Source organism: Lacerta agilis, chromosome 3 (genome assembly GCF_009819535.1).
Source record: "Lacerta agilis isolate rLacAgi1 chromosome 3, rLacAgi1.pri, whole genome shotgun sequence".
Lineage (NCBI taxonomy): Eukaryota > Metazoa > Chordata > Lepidosauria > Squamata > Lacertidae > Lacerta > Lacerta agilis.
This window is the reverse complement of record NC_046314.1, coordinates 107,413,637-107,434,264: the sequence shown is the minus strand read 5'-3', so window position 1 is coordinate 107,434,264 and position 20,628 is coordinate 107,413,637. Positions and strand designations below refer to the sequence as shown.

The 20,628-nt window shown below is 43.3% G+C and overlaps 1 protein-coding gene across 2 annotated transcripts in view; it reads right to left on the bottom strand.

Moving 5' to 3' along the window:
- Positions 1–20,628, bottom strand: part of EML6 (EMAP like 6) — a 151,683-nt gene that overhangs the window by 100,949 nt on the left and 30,106 nt on the right. For both annotated transcript variants that reach the window (XM_033145091.1, XM_033145092.1), the window contains exons 2-5: positions 12,907–13,066; positions 6,253–6,351; positions 5,050–5,118; positions 284–469 (exon numbers count right to left, since the gene is read on the bottom strand). In XM_033145091.1, the coding sequence (XP_033000982.1) occupies positions 284–469; positions 5,050–5,118; positions 6,253–6,351; positions 12,907–13,066 (514 nt within the window). The remainder of the gene's footprint in view (positions 1–283; positions 470–5,049; positions 5,119–6,252; positions 6,352–12,906; positions 13,067–20,628) is intronic.

Sequence of the window (20,628 nt, the reverse complement as noted above, 5' to 3'; positions counted from 1 at the left end):
TGTAAAATATGTGGCAACCTGCTCCTGAAAATTTTGGAGAAGTTTCACACACACACCTGCACAAAAAAGCAGTTGGAAATGTGCCTCTTTTCACAGGGGAGAATGCTTTTGAGAACCAGAGGCAAAGGTAGGATTTCGGCACAGTCTTAATTGAGAATATAAAACCTACTGGATTAATGTAAGCCCCCTTCCTGAAGGACCTCTGTGGTGCTTCAGAGGAAATTCAGGGAAGATGCTTCATTATTTTCACAAAACAGAACCGAGAAAGTAGAAGGCAACTTACACCATGGGCTCCTTGAATCGTGCGAGCTAAGGTGAGCCCTTTCCAGACGTAGATGTCTCCATTTAAAGCACCAGAGTATGTGATGTCATCTTTTGCGCAGGACAAACAGAGGATAGTTTGCAAGTCTCCTGTTTTACCAAATATTCCTCTTTTGGCTGTCAAGGCATTTCCGCACAGCGTCCAAAACTACAACGGAAAGTACAAAAGGGAGTCTGCGAGATTCGGGATCTGAGATCATCCTAAAGGCAGAACATATCTCCGTGTTGTTTGAGAACCTTGCAAGAGGGCCCAGTTGCTTCCACTGACTTTATGCTGTGCATTTATGTGAATTATCAGGGTGGCCTACATGCGCAAGCCACTCTGGGAGCCCAGTCAGTTGAAGTGTGGGGTTTTAAAAATGCTTTGAACAAATAAACCCATTATAAAACATTTTAAAAACACACACACAAACATGTATTAGCAACAAAACATGCAGGAAGAGCATAAAATCACCTGGTAGAGATAAAAAATCAGATTTAGACAATGGTGAAAGCAATAATAAATAAGTAATTAACAGCACCCCTTCATGGATCACTGCCTTGTCGTGGCGAAGGGGCTTCAATAACTCTGAGAAGCTATGAGCTATGGTGTGCAGGGCCACCCAAGATGGACAGGTCATAGCCGAGAGTTTAGACTAAATGTGATCCACCTGGAGAAGGAACTGGCAAACCACTCCAGTAATTTAGCCATGAAAACTCCATGGACATTAAAAAGGAGAAGCTTTGAGAAGAAAGTGAGGGTTTCCAAGGGATGCTCTGGTTCATGGGGTGACGGAGAGTCAAACACGACTAAACAACAACAATTAACAGCAACCACGCAGAACTAAAGGGAAAAAAATTGTATGAAAGGGTATGAAAGTGAAGGATAAATCCATTATTTTTACAGCTCAATTGCTTCACAACCCTATCATGTATCACCTGTCTTAATGCTAGTGGATCAGTAAATGTTAAGGACATGCCTGCATCTGGTGACCTTTGCATGGTTTCTACCGGCATTTGGAGTGCTCTCTTTTTGTCTCCGCTCACAATCTCAGAGCTCAAGAAGCGTCTCCCCCCAAGAAGAGACTGAGCAAAATAAGAGTTTTCCTTTTGCTGGTAGCCCATCTCCCAATCTTTGTTCTCTGTTAACAGCCCATTTCTCAGGCGATCTTTTGAACACAGCTATTAAGAGCCAGACTTCCAGTTTAACTCTCCAAGCACTGATCATAGCCAGGGCCGTCTTAGAGGGATCGGCCGCCGTGGTGCAGCGATCCCTCGGCGCCCCCGGCCTGCCGCCTCTCCGCCCGCCTCCCTCCCGCGCTGGCCGCCCCTCGGGAGAGGGGGTGGGCGAGCGGGGGATGAGGGGCGTGGCGCTGAAGCGGGTGCTCACGCACCGGCGGGCAGGTGGGCTGCAAGCCGGCGGGCTCCAAGCCGGCTGCCCTCACCTCCCGGAGCCCCAGCTGGAGTGCTGGAAGGGCGCGCAAAGCCCCGCGCCGCTCCAGCGCTCCAGCTGGGGCTCCGGGAGGCGAGGGCGGGTGGCTTGCAGCCTGCCAGCCCGTGGGGGTGGGGGCGGGTTGGGGAGGGGGAGCCCGGTATGCCGGTGGGCTCACGGGGGCGCCCCTGGGGGGCCCGGCACCCTGGTGCGCTGCGCCACCAGCCCCTATGGATGAGACGGCCCTGATCATAGCCGTCTACTTTTCCCTTTTCTTGCGAGGAATCCTATTCGGAATAAGGGAATTTCCCTTTAATAAAAGGGGAAAGTTGACAGCTATGGCACTGATTAAATTCTAATACTTACTAAATCAAATCAAGGGGTTGCGGATGTCTTGCACCCACAAACTCAAAACAATAATAATAGTAGAAGGGGCCAGGTTTGGGTGTCGTCACGGACAAACAAACCATCAAATGAACAATCAAACTTGTTCTTAAGTTTGCCAGTGTTTTGATAATATAATATCAATAAAATCTATTTTTATGCTAAAATGGAGTCATTCTGAACTCTGCCGTTAACTTCATTTCCAGCAAGAACTTTAAATGGGTCTAGTTACAGGTCTGTTTAAAGGGGTCTGTTAGACTTTCTTTGCAGGCTGATATGGTTAAAATAAACTAAAAAGGGCTTGCAAGGGTTAAAAAAAATTCTTTCACCAAACATGAATGATAATTCCTCCAGATAACAGCACCTCTAATATCAGAGAGCTTGAAAAGCAATTTACGTATAGCCCTGCCAGATTGGATAACTGATTGCCCTCAGACAATATTAGTAAATTCTGGCATGCCTTTGTTTGTTTGGCTTGAATGACGATTGCTTGGGGTAATCAGGACATCGGTTTTACAGACCCCGGGTGCCAAAATAATAAAAGCAGGTGCTCTGCTTCCTGCAGAGAACAACAAACAGCAATTCTTCTGCTAAGGCCTCACCTTAGCAATCTGAACACAGTGCCATGTTAGAGGTGCAAGACTCTTGGCAGAAAATAATCATTCTGGTCCTCACACCCACTTAATTAAGGAGAAGTAATTGCAGTCTGTCTAACTTGCTCCCGAGCACCAGGACCAAAATATATATATTCAGGGCTTCTAGTATGCAACAATACTTTGTTTTTGCCTGTTTGTTTCTCAAATCTGAAATCATACATTTTGAAAATTATATTGTACTTAAAATTACAACCTTGCTTATATGTAATATTAATTAGTAAAGTAAGAATGGGAAAAAAATGAATCTGTAACAGGTGAAGAGTCACTGGCACCAGGGGCATAGGAAGGGGGGGTGCGGGGTGTGTGGTCCACACTGGGTGTCATCCCTGAGGGGGTGACAAAATGGCACACTGTGGGGGGCGGCACTTACCATGGGGCCTGGTCTGCAGCGTGCCCGAGCCACGCGTCTCTCCTGGGAGTGACGCAGTGGCTTGGGCCCCCGCGCTGCCCAAAATGGCAGCGTGGGGCTTGCGTCTACCAGGCGGACTCTGGACAGCTCGCCACGCTGCCCCCATGTGCGAATCACCGTGGCGCCCACCACTCCGGGTGCTGGAGCAGCTAGCTACGCCCCTGACTGGCACATGCCACACATTTAAAGCACATTTCTTTCCATGCAAAGAAGAAGAAGAAGAGAAGAAGAGTTTGGATTTGATATCCCACTTTTCATGACCCGAAGGAGTCTCAAAGCCGCTAACATACTCTGGTTTCTCTTCAGATCGTATAAATCTTTCGCCTTTCTTTACAAAGCGACTAACATTCTCCTTTCCCTTCCTCCCCCACAACAAACACTCTGTGAGGTGAGTGGGGCTGAGAGACTTCAGAGAAGTGTGACTAGCCCAAGGTCACCCAGCAGCTGCATGTGGAGGAGCGGAGACACGAACCCGGTTCCCCAGATTACGAGTCTACCGCTCTTAACCACTACACCCCTCCCAGCACCCTTAATAAACAACAGTCCCCAGGATTCTTTGGGCGTGTGTTCCTGAAATGTGCTTTAAAATGATGGTGTGGGCACAGCACTTGTCTGTTCCATATTGCTGTATGTAAGGTCCGTGTGGTGGTGCCTCACGAGTAACGAGGCAGGAGCCCAACCCATTTGTTTACAGGTTTATGGCCCAAACTATTTAAAGTGCAGAGCTACAAAATACATGTCCATCTAAGCCACTAGCAGAATTCGGGAGTGGCCCCTTCCGGCTCTTTCCCCAGCATAAGAACTTCGGCACCCCAAGTCTCCTCCTACCCTCTTTGCGTTTCACCCCTCTGCGCAATTGGGGCGGCGGAAATGGCATGCCTCCCTCCTGACCAGCCGAGTGAGGTGAGTGCAGGGTCTCTGTAGCTTCCCCAAGCCCTCTCCTCGCCCGGCTGGCCCCTTCCCCTTCCTCCCCGCTGGAGGTGTGGCTGCTTTTCGCGCTGGAAGAGGTACTGCTGCTCAGTTGTCGCTGGGGCCCCCTGTACCCCAACAGTCCCTTGGGTCCCCTCAGCGGGGCCAAGTGGCAGTTCCCTGACACTGTATCTATGTGGTATTAGAATACTGCATTACTCCAGCCTTCGTTGTCTCATTTAAACAAAGTGAATTCTACAGGCTAAATGGGGCCCATCTTTTGGACTTCGGCAACAAAATCTGACAAGTTGGTTATCATGCTGAGCTGCAGGATTGGCTACAGTTTCCTTTCCCCAATGCAAAACTAATTATGCTTAATTAATAAGACTGAAAAATGTTATGCGACGTAATTGCTTAAATATGAATGTGTGTGTGTGCGGGCGCACACATGAGAGGGAGCACATCAGTAGATGCAAGTGCTACCCTGAGAAACAAAGTGAAATACAGAATAACCATGGAATTTAATTGTAAATTGATATGTTGGAATTGGGTATAGCAGCCAAAGAAAACACAGCCTTGGGAGGAAAAAAAGTGAAATACAAATGGAAAAATTGATTAAAATTGCTGATTGCAATTTAACGTTTTCCATTTGGTGATTATTTAAATTGCTGGTTCAAGTAATCTTCACTCTAAATCAATTCATCTTGGGGGGGAATGCAGAGAGAGAGAGAGAGCCAAGCAGGAAATAAATATTTTCTAAACTCTACTATGTGTCCCTTCTGCTTTGCTTGATAAGCAGTCCGTCAATGCAATCACTTTATACTGAATAGTTCTGGAATTTTGCCACACTGAGCTGGCTGCATAACATTCACAGCTTTAAAAAAATGTGAAAGAAAATATGCCAAGGAATTATAAAGAGTTTCTTTTATTGGCAATGAAAAGCATCAAAACCAATTTACCTTGATATGTTTCACTCCACAGCTAGCCACTCTGTTGGGTTGATATGGGTCCCAGGAAATATCAAAGATCTGTCAAAAAATATTCAAAACTGCTACACTAAATTAGAAACCACATGCATTCATATCAGATATGTCATAAATTCAATAAACATATGCCTGGTTCTCTATAAAGTCCTAACGTTCTGCTACCAATAATACACGTGAATATAGCTGGATGAAAAAAGTTTCTGGGAAGCAAACAGCATCATCAAGACCATGTAAGGCATACAAACCTCTTGGCAAGTGTTTGCCTTAATTTCATTTATGTCTCCATCCCTCAGTGTCAAAAACAATCCACACATGTGACGGCAAAACTGACAATGGCTGGAAAATGCCAGTAAATACACAGTTAGTAACAGCACAGCTGAAGGAACTAAACAAGACTTCATTAAGTCCCACTGGAGAGGAACAGGGAGATACAATGCATGTACCTTATGAGGAATGGTTGAAGGAGTTGGGTATGTTTAGCTTGGAAAAGAGGAGACTAGGAGGAGAGATGATAGCTATCTTCAAGTATCTAAAGGGCTGTCACACAGAAGATGGAGCTAACTTGTTTTCTCCTGCTCCAGGGGGGTAGGACCTAAACCAATGGATTCAAGTTACAAGGAAGGAGATTCCAGCTAAATGTCAAAAAGAACCTTCTGACAAGAGCTCTTTGACAGTGGATCCAACTCCCTCAGAATGTGGTGGACTCTCCTTCCTTGGAGGTTTTTAAGCAGAGGTTGGGTGGCCATCTAACAGGCATGCTTTAGTTGTGATTCCTCTAGTCTCTGCCACTGCTAATGGAAACTTGGAAAGATGGAAGGGTGTGTGTGTTTGATTAGGGCAATGGCACAGGGGGAAGATAAACATACACACTTGCTGCCTGTGTCCCTTCTCCAATCAAATTAGCAGCCCCTGTTGTTGTTTTCAAGTAGAGAGAGAAAATGTTGGGAGATCCTATCACAGAAGTCCTACTTGCTAATTTCTCTTTCTCTATAATATCACGAAATATCATCTTCCCACAATAATTTAACAAACTAAATTATAATATTATATTTCTGTGAGCATTAGCTTAATGGGAGGGGGGTGAGTTAACAGCTCCATCAATGCAACAAAAAGGGTTACAAAAATTATTTCGGAACATTACAAAAGACGTTTATGCCAAACGCATTAGCTGATTACCCTGTCTGAGTGGCCAGTAGCTGATGCAAGAAGTTTTCCTTTCCTCCATTCCCAAATGCAGACTGTGTTTTTGGCATCTAGTCCCACTGAAGCTAGGCGCTAAAAGAAGAAGAAATGAACAATTTTGTGAAATGAAAATCCACTCGGGAGTTAGCTATTCAATGCAGTCATAAGAAGAATCTTTATCTGCATTATCCACTAGCCATAGCAATAAAATAAAATACAATGTACTGAAAGATAGAGGTAAAAAAACTAACTTAACTATACAAAATACATTCTGGAGGTTTACATCAATAACTAAGTAACAGATCTTATTCTAATTGCCCCAGCTAAATTTTTCTGCAGTTTTTGCTGTCACCTGATTCTGTTGATCTACTAGAAGAAATTACACAGTAGGAATGGTTGAGTGACCTGCTATGGATAGTAGTAGAGGAGTAATAACCTCACGCCTCAAATCTTCCTCAATAAGTTTTAAAATACTTTAACATTGTTATCCTGCATGTTGCCGTCACCAGAACTATTCCTAATTGTCTTAGAACTGAATTAAAGAGTTGGTTGACACACCCCTGGAGTTAATTTGATTCCTCTATACTCCGTCAGTGGCAGCTGAATGTGTGAACTGATTCCATCAAAAAAGTATTGTATTTCCAGCTTCAAAGTGGTTGGCAGATTTTAATGATAATGAAAATTAGCTACTGGGATCATATTTCAAAAAGTAAAGTTGTTGAGCTTTTTCTTAACAAAAACGCAAAGAAACCAACTTTTTCGATTTACGTATGGCAGCCCGACATATATAATGCAAGTTTGAATATTGTTTAGCCTTGTTAAATTACAATTTCTCCTGGTTTGGGGAGTATATAACTGCATATTTTATTTCATGTTGGTGTTTATTTCATGAAGATAATTAAAATGTTAATTATAAAAGGAAAGAAATGTTGTTGTTTTTCTGGTGAAACATAGGAAGTTGCCTTGAACTGAATCAGACCTTTGACCTTTGAACTTTCTAGCTCTGCATTGTCTACAGCAGGGTTTCCCAAACTTGGGTGTCTAGTTGTTTTTGGGCTACAACTCCCATCATGCCTAGCTAGCAGGACCAGTGGTCAGGGATGATGGAAACTGTAGTCCAAAAACAGCTGGAGACCCAGGATTGGGAAACCCAGGTCTACAGCAGCCTTTCTCAACCTCGGGTCCCCAGATGTTGTTGGAATACAACTCCCATCATCCCTGACCACTGAGCACTGCTAGCTGGGGATGATGGGAGCTGTAGTCCAGCAACACCTCGGGATGCAAGGTTGAGAAAGGCAGGTCTACAGTGATTGGCAGCAGCTCTCTGGAGATGCAAACAGAGGCCTTTCACAGGCCTACTTGGAGATGCTGAGGATTGAACCTTTTCTATCACTCAGCTATAGCCCCTCCCCAAATTAAGGACTTCGTTTCCCTGCCCAAATGGACTTTTCTGGGATTGTCGTTCAGTCGTGTCCGACTCTTCATGACCCCATGGACCAGAGCACGCCAGGCACGCCTATCCTTCACTGCCTCTCGCAGTTTGGCCAAACTCATGTTAGTAGCTTCGAGAACACTGTCCAACCATCTCATCCTCTGTCGTCCCCTTCTCCTTGTGCCCTCCATCTTTCCCAACATCAGGGTCTTTTCTAGGGAGTCTTCTCTTCTCATGAGGTGGCCAAAGTACTGGAGCCTCAACTTCAGGATCTGTCCTTCTAGTGAGCACTCAGACCTGATTTCTTTGAGAATGGATAGGTTTGATCTTCTTGCAGTCCATGGGACTCTCAAGAGTCTCCTCCAGCACCATAATTCAAAAGCATCAATTCTTCGGTGATCAGCCTTCTGGGATTCTGCTGCCATAATTCAAAAGCATCAATTCTTCTACCATAATTCAAAAGCATCAATTCTTCGGCGATCAGCCTTTTCTGGGATACTGCTGCACAAAATGTCTATTTGCCCATTCACACACGTTGCAGCTACAAGGTGATGAATATGCATGTGTGAAGGATGGCAGAAACACTTGTCTGGTTTAACATGCACCTGAGTTGAAAACCTGCTTACTAATTTGTTACTTGTTGGCACAATAATGGTCCCAAGAAAATATTCTAGAAGGACAGGAAACGTTCAAAGCTATTCATTTCAGCGCAAGTGGAGAATCCCCTGTTACACTAAAAGATATTTGCTCTTCAAGACAGTGGCCTTTGAAATTTTGAAACCATTTCCTCAAAGCCTCTCTGAGCCTGAAAACCGTCGGTGCCTTTGAAGTTTTTCAAAGCATTGCCAATCACCAGCAATGCAAAATTAATGGGGCTGGTTTAACTGGCTTGGTTCATTAAGAAATATGCTCTGATGAAACTGGCGTGGATAACCCACTGATAGGCTCCAACTAATGGGCACATCAACATTGGTGAGGCAATGCGACAAAACCATTTGCCGTTACAGAAGAAGATGCTGGAGCCGTTCATTCTCACAGGTGACAAGGTCCTGGGGCAAAACGCAGCAGTGAAGACGGGCAACACACAACAAAAAGACTACAGTCTCTGAGTGAATAACAAATATTGTGGTCTCCCAAAAAAGAGATGAAGGGTGGTGTCTGTGAGCAACATGTCACGCTCAGACAACCCCTTGACACCCATCACAATCCCCTGCCACCCCATTTTTAAAAATGGGGGTGTGGATTCTTGTGGTTATTACTATTATTTATTAAATTTGTGTACTGCCCCAAGCCCATAGATCTCAGGGTGGTTCACAACATGAAATTACAAAGGTCATATGTCTTAGGGCAGTGGTTTCCTTTTTGTTTTGTTTTTTTATTTTTTTAAATTTTAAAAACAATTTTATTGAAATATGCTTAAAAATAAAATCCAATATCCATACAATATTGCATTCAAACTCAAAAAGTTACAAAAAGAACAAAAGGCAAAAAAGGAGATAAGTTACATACAGTGTTACATTGAACTTAAAAAATTACAAAAAAAGAAAAAAAGAAAAGAGCGAAAGGAAAGGTAAGTTACACACACAACTCACATCCAGTTACAAAAAAGAATTTTTTTTACAAATAATAATAATAAATAGATTAGAGATAAAAGTTACAGATATAAATTAAAAGACTTCCTAAAGTTCTATTTCGTGTTCCTTACATATATTCCAGTCAATGCTGTTTATTTTATTTTATTTTTCCCAATTGAGCTTATATCCAAATACTATTATTTATATCTACATTTTCTTAACTCCTGTGAGTGAATCATTCCAGACAGATCAACAATCTTGTTTCAACTCCTTCTTTTTTCATATAATCTTCTACGTATTTCCATTCTCCTGTCACTTTTTGGTTTGAAATATTTCTAATAGCTGCCGTCATTCTTGCCAAATTCATAAACTCTAACAATTTTAAGTGCCATTCCTGTAATTTTGGGACCTCTTCCCCTTTCCAATGTTGTCCAATTAACATTCTAGCGGCCGCACACGAGTAAAGAAAAACATTCCTTCTGTCCTCTGGTATCTCTCGCGGCAGAATGCTCAATAGCAGCGCCTCTGGTGTCTTCTTAAAGGTAATTTTCAACATCCTTTGGGCAGTGGTTTCCTATTGGTGGTCCCGGAGGGTCTGTGACACCATTCACATCACAAAAGCTACCCTAGAGATATCAAAGTTTTCAAAAGTAGGGTGTCAACTGCCTGGCTTTTGAGAAACAGAGCTTCTGCAGTACCTAGCTAAACGGGAACAGCTGCCTTAGGCAGTGCTTTCTGCTTTTTTGTTGTTGTTTGTGTTTTGTTTGGTTTTTGAGGTGTGGCGGTTGTGAGCCCTGCCAGTTTCTCTTCTATTAAATGAGTATTTTGTGGTGCCTGTGACAATTCCTGAGGTGTCCAAATGTGCCCTGGGTCCAATAAGGCTTCAAGTTGCAAGAAAGAAGATCCCAACTAAACACCAGGAAGATTTTTTTGTGGCACCACCCCTTGGGAGGTGTGGACTCTCCTTCCTTGGAGGTTTTTATGCAGTGGTTGGGTGGCCATCTGTCACGGATGCTTTAGCGGATATTCCTGCATTGCAGAGGGTTGGACTAGATGACCTTTGGGGGTCCCTTCCAATTCTACAACTCTATGACCCCGTACATATTTCCTCCCTACTATCCAGAAACAATATGGAGAAATTGTGACTGGTAATTGTAATTGCAAAAAAAAAAAAAGCTCAACAACCGTTGTGTCCGGGTGTTCACTTTTTGAAAGCTGGCAACCCTACCATATGCACCTTAAAGGTAAAGGTAAAGGGACCCCTGACCATTAGGTCCAGTCGTGTCCGACTCTGGGGTTGCAGTGCTCATCTCGCTCTATAGGCCAAGGGAGCCGGCATTTTTTCCGCAGACAGCTTCCGGGTCATGTGGCCAGCATGACAAAGCCGCTTTCTGGCGAACCAGAGCAGCGCACGGAAACGCCATTTACCTTCCCACTGGAGCGGTACCTATTTATCTACTTGCACTTTGACATGCTTTCAAACTGCTAGGTGGGCAGGAGCTGGGACCGAACAACGGGAGCTCACCCCGTCGCAGGGATTCGAACCGCCAACTTTCTGATCGGCAAGCCCTAGATTCTGTGGTTTAACCCACAGCGCCACCTGGGTCCCTTACGATGCACCTTACGATGAGGCTATTCTCTCCCTGGGCTGCTTAAAAATACTGAGCTGGGAGCCTCCCATAGGCCCTGTAAACAAATTATTCTCACGTATCAATGGAAACAGGGAATATGTTAATTCTGTCTTGCACCCCTCCTCTTGCACACTAAAACTGGCCTCTGGCAGCAGGGCCGGCACGTCCATTTAGGCAAACGAGGCAGTTGCCTGTTGTTCAGTTGTTCAGTTGTGTCCGACTCTTCGTGACCCCATGGACCAGAGCACGCCAGGCACGCCTATCCTTCACTGCCTCTCGCAGTTTGGCCAAACTCATGTTAGTAGCTTCGAGAACACTGTCCAACCATCTCATCCTCTGTCGTCCCCTTCTCCTTGTGCCCTCCATCTTTTCCAACATCAGGGTCTTTTCTAGGGAGTCTTCTCTTCTCATGAGGTGGCCAAAGTACTGGAGCCTCAACTTCAGGATCTGTCCTTCTAGTGAGCACTCAGGGCTGATGTCTTTGAGAATGGATAGGTTTGATCTTCTTGCAGTCCATGGGACTCTCAAGAGTCTCCTCCAGCACCATAATTCAAAAGCATCAATTCTTCGGCAATCAGCCTTCTAGTTGCCTAGGGCGCCAAAATGGAGGGGATGCTGGCCAGACAGTTCAGCAAATAGAATTATGCCCCACATCTTTCAACAGCCCTTATTTAAACACCACTGAACTATAGCTAACTGTAGTAGCCTAAAAGGTGCTTCTAGCTACTTCCCCCAAAGAATTTGGGGAATTGTAGTATGAAGAGGATGCCGGGGCTCTTAACTCCCTAGTTTCTCTCCTCACAGAACTGTGATTCCCAGGAGAGGGAATGACTGTGAAACTAGTTTTCGTTTTCAGTGCAGATATACACTTAGAGGTGGCAATAGCTATTGTCTCTTAGTATTCCTGCTGAACTTTTCTATGGAAAAGCATGCCCTGGAACAACGGCCTGCAATTAATCATCAAGCTTACTGCAGATAACAATTGGGATGATTTAAACCTGCTGGATGCCTAATGCCTCTCTCATTTCCTTCCTCTGGACAGAGAAGTATATTTTCAAGCAAATAAATCAGATTAGCCTTTAATTTCCTTCTTGCTGCCCTGCGCCTGGCAAAGATGAGAACAGAACAGCAGAACTGAGAAGCCAACTTGGATGGTTTACAGGTATTATTAAATTCACTCATATAAAACAGAGTGTTTTGTTTATGTCAGCAGTGATACAAAATGATAGCTTTTAAAAAATGACAAAGGTCTCCTTTTTTCTTTTTTTGAGGTGGTCTCTCTAGACTAGTGTTTTATTGTAGGTATATTCTGCAATAGGTTCCCAATAATCCCTTGGCCTGAAAGTGAGATGAGCACCACAACCCCATAGCCACCTTTGACTGGACTTAACCATCCAGGGGTCCTTTACCTTTTTTAGTGCATTAGTTTTAGATATATTCTGCTTCATTAGTTGCTCTGCAATACTATCACATATTGCTTTCTGAAAGGACTACAACACAACAAAAGCAGGAGAATTAAAAACAAAACAAAACCCAGAATGCTTGCGGTATGAAAAGTTGTGGGACGTGCACCTATTGGAAACGAACCAAGGTACCACTGTATATACACCTGAAGCACTAAAACCTCAGTTACAACACAATCCAATACAGTGGTACCTCTGGTTCAAGTACTTAATGCGTTTTGGAGGTCCGTTCTTAACCTGAAACTGTTCTTAACCTGAAGCACCACTTTAGCTAATGGGGCCTCCCGCTGCTGCTGCACCGCCAGAGCACGATTTCTGTTCTTATCCTGAAGCAAAGTTCTTAACCTGAAGCGTTATTTCTGGGTTAGCGGAATTTGTAACCTGAAGCGTACTTAACCCGAGGTACCGCTGTAAAAATAAAGAAAAGACAGCAGGGTGGTATACTGAGGTGGCAACAAAGAGAACTGAAGGGTGCTGATAAGCCACCTCAAGCCCGATACTCCAAAGGCCTTCTGAAATTACCAGGTCTTAACCAAATAGATACATACCTGGCCGTCCGAATCAAAAGCCAAGCAGGCAACTCCATGGGTATGAGCATCTTTCAGGATGGAAATGGTCTGTATGTTGTAGGAGTCCCAGATGCAAATGTAAGGGTCCTTCCCAACTTGCCCTGTAGCAACCAGGGTTTTTTCCGGGTGCAGAGCTAGACTGGGGTGGGGGGGGTGGGGGAAACAGTTCAAAAATAAGGGTTCAGTACCACGTTATCAGAGAATGCACTCATAGTTATTTAAAAAAAAACATTTAACCACATGAGTTCACAAACATGGATACATATGCTATAATGTTATTGTTTTAGTTAAATAAGTTGTTTAAATTGTTATTAAGGAAATGATTGTTTTTCTTCTTCCAATATAGCAGAAAATTTGTCCAAATATAAACAGTTAACTTGTCAAACTTCACAATAATTTCATAATTATCTATGTATTTCTGATAGTATAACCAAATCAGTAATTTTTGATATAACTGTAAAAACTACTCTGAAAATTTATTATTCCAAAAATGGAACCTTCATCTGGTTGTAAATATTAAGATTATACCAGCAAGAATGAGTCTTTCTGTAGGCTAATAGTGATTTAAATCAAGTCTTGCTGACTAGTGATTTAAATCATGATTTAAATCAATTTGATTTAACTCAAATCCACCCAGCCCTAAACATTTTGTGAATGTACGTTTGGCCTCATTGAGGGACAGTATTTCAATGAGTAGGAAAATGAGAGTACCCCTAAACTTTTTTTTAAGAAAAAAGCACTGTTCTTATCCAAAGTGACTTACAAACAAATAAAACACCCACACCCCACACATAGATACAATAAAACGGGGTGGGGGGATCATTAAGAACATCCCACCCACTTCTAAAAGTCCACAGAAAGCTCTACATTAACTGCCCAGACTATTATTTATTTAAAGTATTTTTTATGCCACTCTTCACCAAAAATGGTCCCAGAGTAGCTTATATAAGATGAATTACAAGTAAGGCAGTTCCTGTCCTCATATTTACAATCTAAAAGATACAGCACAAAAAGAAAAATGGGAGGGGAGGGAAGAGGAAAACAAGCAAACACAGGCACTATTTCTTAAGGTTACAAAGTTCCTATAATGACCAGCTTGCATGGAAATAGTTCAGTGAAAGTAGGAGGCAAATGGCAGATGGGCTCTCAGCTGAGAGAGTGGGGTGACACCATTTCTCCCTCTGTTGCAGCTGTATAGATTAAGACTTGTGAAAAGCATTTTTTTTTTTAACCGTATCCACTGAAATAACAGTAACTCCTTAAACTGAACAAACTGAAAGTCCACAAAATAACAAGTTTGCAAAAACAGATCATTAAAAAAGTTGCTTTGATGCAACGAATACTTGAGAAATAACTCGCGAGGCAACAATTTGGCTAACATGCTTTCACTTTTACTAATGTAACGAAGCAAAGTGACTGGGATCATGACTTTTTACCTTCTAAAAAGCACCGCTTATATATTTTGTATCCAAGGCAGTATCTGGCATGCTCATTGTTAATTTGGAATAATTAAAGATGCCAGTCACGCTTTTCAGAAGAGCCTGATTGAATACTAGATAGGAGCCATTAGTGAATCCATCTGGCTGAGGGTCTTTGCCAGATGGCAAAACTTGCACCACCTCCGCAATTTCTGTCGCGGTACTCTGTGCGTTGCCCAGAATCTCCTATCTTGCTAAAACTCTGCTTTACTGAACAGTTTTGTTTCTGCTGCTATTTCTGGCGTTCTAACGTATTTTCAAGCTTTACAGCAAAGTCTGGGGTGGGGGGAGGGAACAGCCAGAACCACCTTTAAATTCAAATAAAATTTGATAAGCTACAAACTCCTATCTTCTCCAAGAGCCGATTCAGTTCAGATGATGCTATAAACTTTCCCTAGAATCATAGAGTTGGAAGAGACCACAAGGGCCATCCAGTCCAACCCCCTGCCAAGCAGGAAACACCATCAAAGCATTCCTGACAGGTGGCTGTCAAGCTTCTGCTTAAAGACCTCCAAAGAAGGAGACTCCACCACACTCCTTGGTAGCAAATTCCACTGCCGAACAGCTCTCACTGTCAGGAAGTTCTTCCTAATGTTTAGGTGGAATCTTCTTTCTTGTAGTTTGAATCCATTGCCCCGTGTCCGCTTCTCTGGAGCAGCAGAAAACAACCTTTCACCCTCCTCTATATGACATCCTTTTATATATTTCAACATGGCTATCATATCACCCCTTAACCTTCTCTTCTCCAGGCTCCCTGTTTATGTTCAGTTTAGTTCCTTGTTTTCGTAGGGCCGTTTCAGACAACCTGCTTATGGAGCACTCATCCTCCTTTTGTTGTCGCAACGGAGCATTCTTTTCCGTTTGCAGTGAGGTTGTAAAAAAATGGCATCGAGAGATGGTCAACCCAGTTCCCAATGCATTTCCCTTACCACAAAAAGTCTGGGGTTTTTTTGTGACAACGGCAGCGCCGCCAAAGAGGCAGAAATTCATCTTGCTCTTGCATTTGAGAGTTGCAGCCTCACTGCACAACTCAGTCCTTGCTTGCTTTTTTACATCTCTAGTTGGCGTTTGGTAGTTTGCTTGTGGTTTTTATGCATTTTTGAACTTGTCCAAACTATGCCCCGAATAACACATTGTTAGAATATGTATTTAGAAAGCCAGTGTAGTGTAGCAGTTAGCTGCTGAGTAAGGACTGGAGTTCAGCCATGAAACTCTTTGGATGACCCTGAAACAGTCACACAGTTGTGAGGATAAAAAAGGGGGGTGAGGGATTTTTTGGGACGCAGATGGCGCTGTGGGTTAAACCACTGAACCTAGGGCTTGCCAATCAGAAGGTTGGTGGTTCAAATCCCCACAATGGGGTGAGCTCCCTTTGTTCGGTCCCAGCTCCTGTTGACCTAACAGTTCGAAAGCATGAAGTGCAAGTAGATAAATAGGTACTGCTCCAGCGGGAAAGTAAACGGCATTTCCATGCGCTGCTCTGGTTTGCCAGAAGTGGCTTAGTCATGCTGGCCACATGACCTGGAAGCTGTACGCCAGCTCCCTCAGCCAGTAAAGCAAGATGAGCGCCGCAGCCCCAGAGTCGTCTGCAACTGGACCTAATGGTCAGGGGTCCCTTTACCTTTACCTTTAAGGGATTTTTGCACACTACTCCTAAACAACTTGGGAGGGTGGGTAGAATTAAAATAATAATATTTTTTTAAAAAAATTCAGTTATTTAATATGCCACTTAATATTTTGTATTTCTTACTGATGTACATAAAGACTTTAAAGACACACAACACATAGAATAAGAGCAATTAAAATTCACCCTAGAAGTGGATAAATTTTCCTCTTGAGCTCATTGAATCATATTCATAGAATATGAAAACACAGAATTTTTAACTTTTAATTGTATGTGACTTTTGAGCTGTTTGTGCCATAAATAGAATCATGTTAAAATGTTTCCATTGCTTTCTGTGCTTATTAAACATGTTCTCTTGCCTGTCGCTTGCAAACTTTTGCTTGCTATTCCTAGGGTTGCCATATCTTGAATAGCAAAAAAGAGGACAGCCCGAGCTGCTGCCAGCCCGAGCCGGGGAAAGAGGCATGCAGGCACGGACCTGCCACCGCCATGCCTATGCACCTCTTTCCCCGGCTCGGGCTGGCAGCATCCGCAGCATGCAGAGCAGTCCCAGCCCCAGCCCAATCCCCTCCCCCAAACATTTCCTTTAAATTGTAAAAAACCCACCAGAATGGACACGCTGGCCACCAAAAAGAGGACATGTCCTAGTTTTCCTGGACATATGGTAACCCTAGCTATTCCTCTCTATTTGCAAAGAGTTTCAAGTGTGGACAAACCAAGCAAGCCAAGCCTTGTTCACATAACAACAAATGGAGCTTCGCCAAATGAAGGGAACTTTGCAACCTACGCCATCTGATGTCCATGTGAGAGGCTCCTGGCATCACTTTGCCACACAGCAAAAAGCTATCCAGGCCTCCTGTTCTTCCGCCATTCTGCCACATCTTCCGGCTAACATCTCTCATTTAACCCCCTCATTTATTGAGGGAGGAAACCAACAATTGCAAACCACTTTCTTGTCAACCCCCCCACTGATCCCCCCCCCAAAATGGTTTTACGTTATTTCATATTTTCTTACAAAGGAATAATAATAAGTAATAAAAAAAAAACTTTTAATTATATCCCACCCTCCCCGGCCGAAGTCGGGCTCAGGGTGGCTAACATCAGATACATAACATTGGTATAAAATCAAACAATAATTTAATTACCTCCTAAAAACATCTCAAAATCAAATTAAAGTCTAATTAGATGGCTTTCCACAGGGTTAGGGTTGGGAACAGTACGTGTTCTCTGAACTGAAATTTCAGCCTTCATGACATAGGAAAACAGCCAAGTGAACAGCTATTTTGGTGGAGGAGGGTCAAGACCGATGTGCATGAAATTTCATATATAGCTATATAATCCCTAGTATAGTAAGATAAGACCTTCGGAGCAGGAAAAAAATTCTTTAAAAAAAAATCAATTTTTTTTTCAAAAAAACATTTTTTTTCCAAAAAAAAATGTTCCTTGATAATTTGTCACCCCCTCCATTATGGAACTCGGGGCGGAGCGCCCCCCCTTGCTACGCCCCTGAGTATATGCATACCCCTAAGACACTTTGCAGAATCCTGTGGTTTAAAAAATGCAAGCCAAAAGCACCATCCAGGAATGTCTGCTTACATATTTATAAGTGTTACAGCAATCAATCAATCAAATTAAAATATATAGTAATGTTGTAAATGCATGCATTTTTTTCTATGCAAAAGACCTTCCCTGCTTCTAGGCTCCAGTGAAAACCACTATTTATCTTCATAGGAACCCAAAAAATATATTTGTAAAGCTCTGTTGAAGCTGAAAGGCTACATGTTAGGTTCTCTACAATATTTTATACAGCAGACTTGCTTAATGCAGGAAAATAAAGTGTTCACATGCAAAAGGCACCACTTAGGAACAGAACTGCTGGGATGCCATTTATTTTCCCCTTGCTTTATGTTTGCAACAAAGAGCTCCAAGTGGAAGCATACAGTTACCCTTAGCGCAAACTATATTTCATTCAATAACTACACAGAACAGTAATGACTTCCTCCTAGGAGAGCATAGATCTCTTAAACGTGCATTTTCAATTGCAGAAATGACAACGGAGACCTACCATGCATGATTTCTTATTTAACGTGTCATTTTAAAGATTTATTACGATCCACTTAAACGGTTCGTGAATACCCAACAGGGAACGTCCATTAAAAGGACTATTCAATCAAATTGTCAAAATTATGATCGCCGTGTTCAACTTTTTGAGCTGTCAGCTAATGGAATGACTGCTATTCAAGAAAGATATGCTGGATTAATTCTTCTTCTTCTTCTTCTTCTTCTTCTTCTTCTTCTTCGTCTTCCCCATCAATCACATTTTTTGGAGTTACACGCAAATCATTGCTTACCGATTCACTCTGATCCCACCTAACAAAAGCAAACAGTGGTGATTCTGATGTGACGGAGAGATCTTTGCAGCATCCATGTGCTCTCAGCCCACTCAAAATCCATCAGAAAAGGAGTCCTGGGTACTTTCCGAACTGTGCATTACCCCCTTCTTTCCCCCCACTTTCTACCCCCCCCCAAACCTCACAATACCTATGCATCTCACACCGAATGTAACTGACCTATAGAAAGGACTCTTTGAATTGAAAACAGGGGTGTTTTCTGTACCTTCATCATCTATGAAAATCTTTCAGTGAAAATCTTTATATCTATACCTATTGGATCTACCAATGCACAGCCTGGTAAAAGACCTAAAGAGACCCCTGACCATTAGGTCCAGTCACGGACGACTCTGGGTTGTGGTGCTCATCTCGCTTTACTGGCCGAGGGAGCTGGTGTATAGCTATTCTTTATTTTTTTCTCTCTTTTTCTCTCTTTTTTTCTTCTTCTTTCTTTTTCACCTTTTTATTTTTTGTTATTTTTTTTGTCCCTCCCCCCCCCCATTATAAAAGGATGTGGCAAAAGGTAATAGGTACAGAAGGATGAAAAGATGACACAAACAATCATTAAGTATTGTATCTAATTTTATTAAAATTTTGTATTAGTTGGAGCTGGTTTGGTAAATCAATGATTAAGATATACATGTGATATGTATCTGCTACTTTGTTAACTTGAAATTTATGGGGGAACAAAGTTACTCTTTTGTTGTTTGAATTTTCTTGTAAAATAAAATTATGCAATAAAAATGGGAAAAAAGGAATGGTATGTGCTGCTTCACTGCCTCGATTTGGAATCAAACATTCCCTGATAAAAAGAAGATTACTCTGTTTTTGTCAGTTTAATATACATGTCCTCTATTTGAGGACTTTGTATTAAAAGGATTTTTGGAGCTGAGAGATGGAACAGGGGCTTGCAAGGCAGCCAGAACCGCGGCTGATTTATTGGTGAGGAGCTGGTGCTCAGAACTGCAGCTTTAAGACCTTGCGCCTCTCCTCTGCTTCCTTTTTCCTCCTCCCCATTTATTTTCCCTTAATGTCCTTTTAGACTGTAAGCCTGGGGGAAGGGACAGTCTTAATACTGTTGTTGTTGTTGTTGTTTTTTAAAGCTGCTCTGAGAGCCTTTTGGGCTAAAGGGGAGGGGAGGTATAAATGCTGTAAACGGCTGCTGTCTTCTAAATGCCCTGCAATGCATTTGCACCTCAGGAATTCAGCTCTTCATACACAAACATGCACATGTCCACCATTTCTAATCAGCTTTGCTGGCCAAGTACTGCACTGGAATGGCTGGAAAGACCAGGCTGGTGGCAGTAGTTGGACCTGAAGCTGTTGAATGGGTAAAGAAATGCCCGTGCCCACCACACCATTGAAATTAAGGAACATTTGGGGCGGTATCCAAGTCCAACTCAGGCCAGGCCACTGAAATTCGTGGAACTAAGCTAGGGATGTTTATTGATTTCAGCAGGTCTAATCTGAGTGTGACCTACTGCCCCGAATATTTTTCTCGGTGCCATCACCAAATGATGTAGCACAGTTTGCATTGCTCTCTCCTTCGCCCACGAGAAGAACACACCACACAATTGTCCATTAAAACAGGGGTGGGGAACCAACAGAGGCAGCTAGTCCATGAGGGTGGTAAAAGGTAAAGGTAAAAGACCCCTGGACAGTTAGGTCCAGTCAAAAGCGAGTATGGGGTGTGGCGCTCATTTCGCTTTCAGGCTGAGGGAGCCGGCATTTGTCATAGAATCATAGAGTTGGAAGAGACGACAAGGGCCATCCAGTCCAACCCCCTGCCAAGCAGGAAACACCATCAAAGCATTCCTGACAGATGGCTGTCAAGCCTCCGCTTAAAGACCTCCAAAGAAGGAGACTCCACCACAGACAGCTGTCCACAGCCAGCTTTCTGGGTCATGTGGCCAGCATGACTAAACCGCTACTGGCGCAACGGGACACCGTGACAGAAGCCGGAGCTCACAGAAACGACGTTTACCTTCCCACTGCAGTGGTACCTATTTATCTACTTGCACTGGCGTGCTTTGAAACTGCCAGGTTGGCAGGAGCTGGGGCAGAGCAATGGGAGCTCACCCTGTCGCTCGGATTCGAACTGCTGAGCTTCCGATTAGCAAGCCCAAGAGGCTCAGTTGTTTAGACCACAGCACCACCCGCGTCCTTGTTACGGTGAGTGGGGCAGCCAGCCCCTACCTGCCTGCCTTCT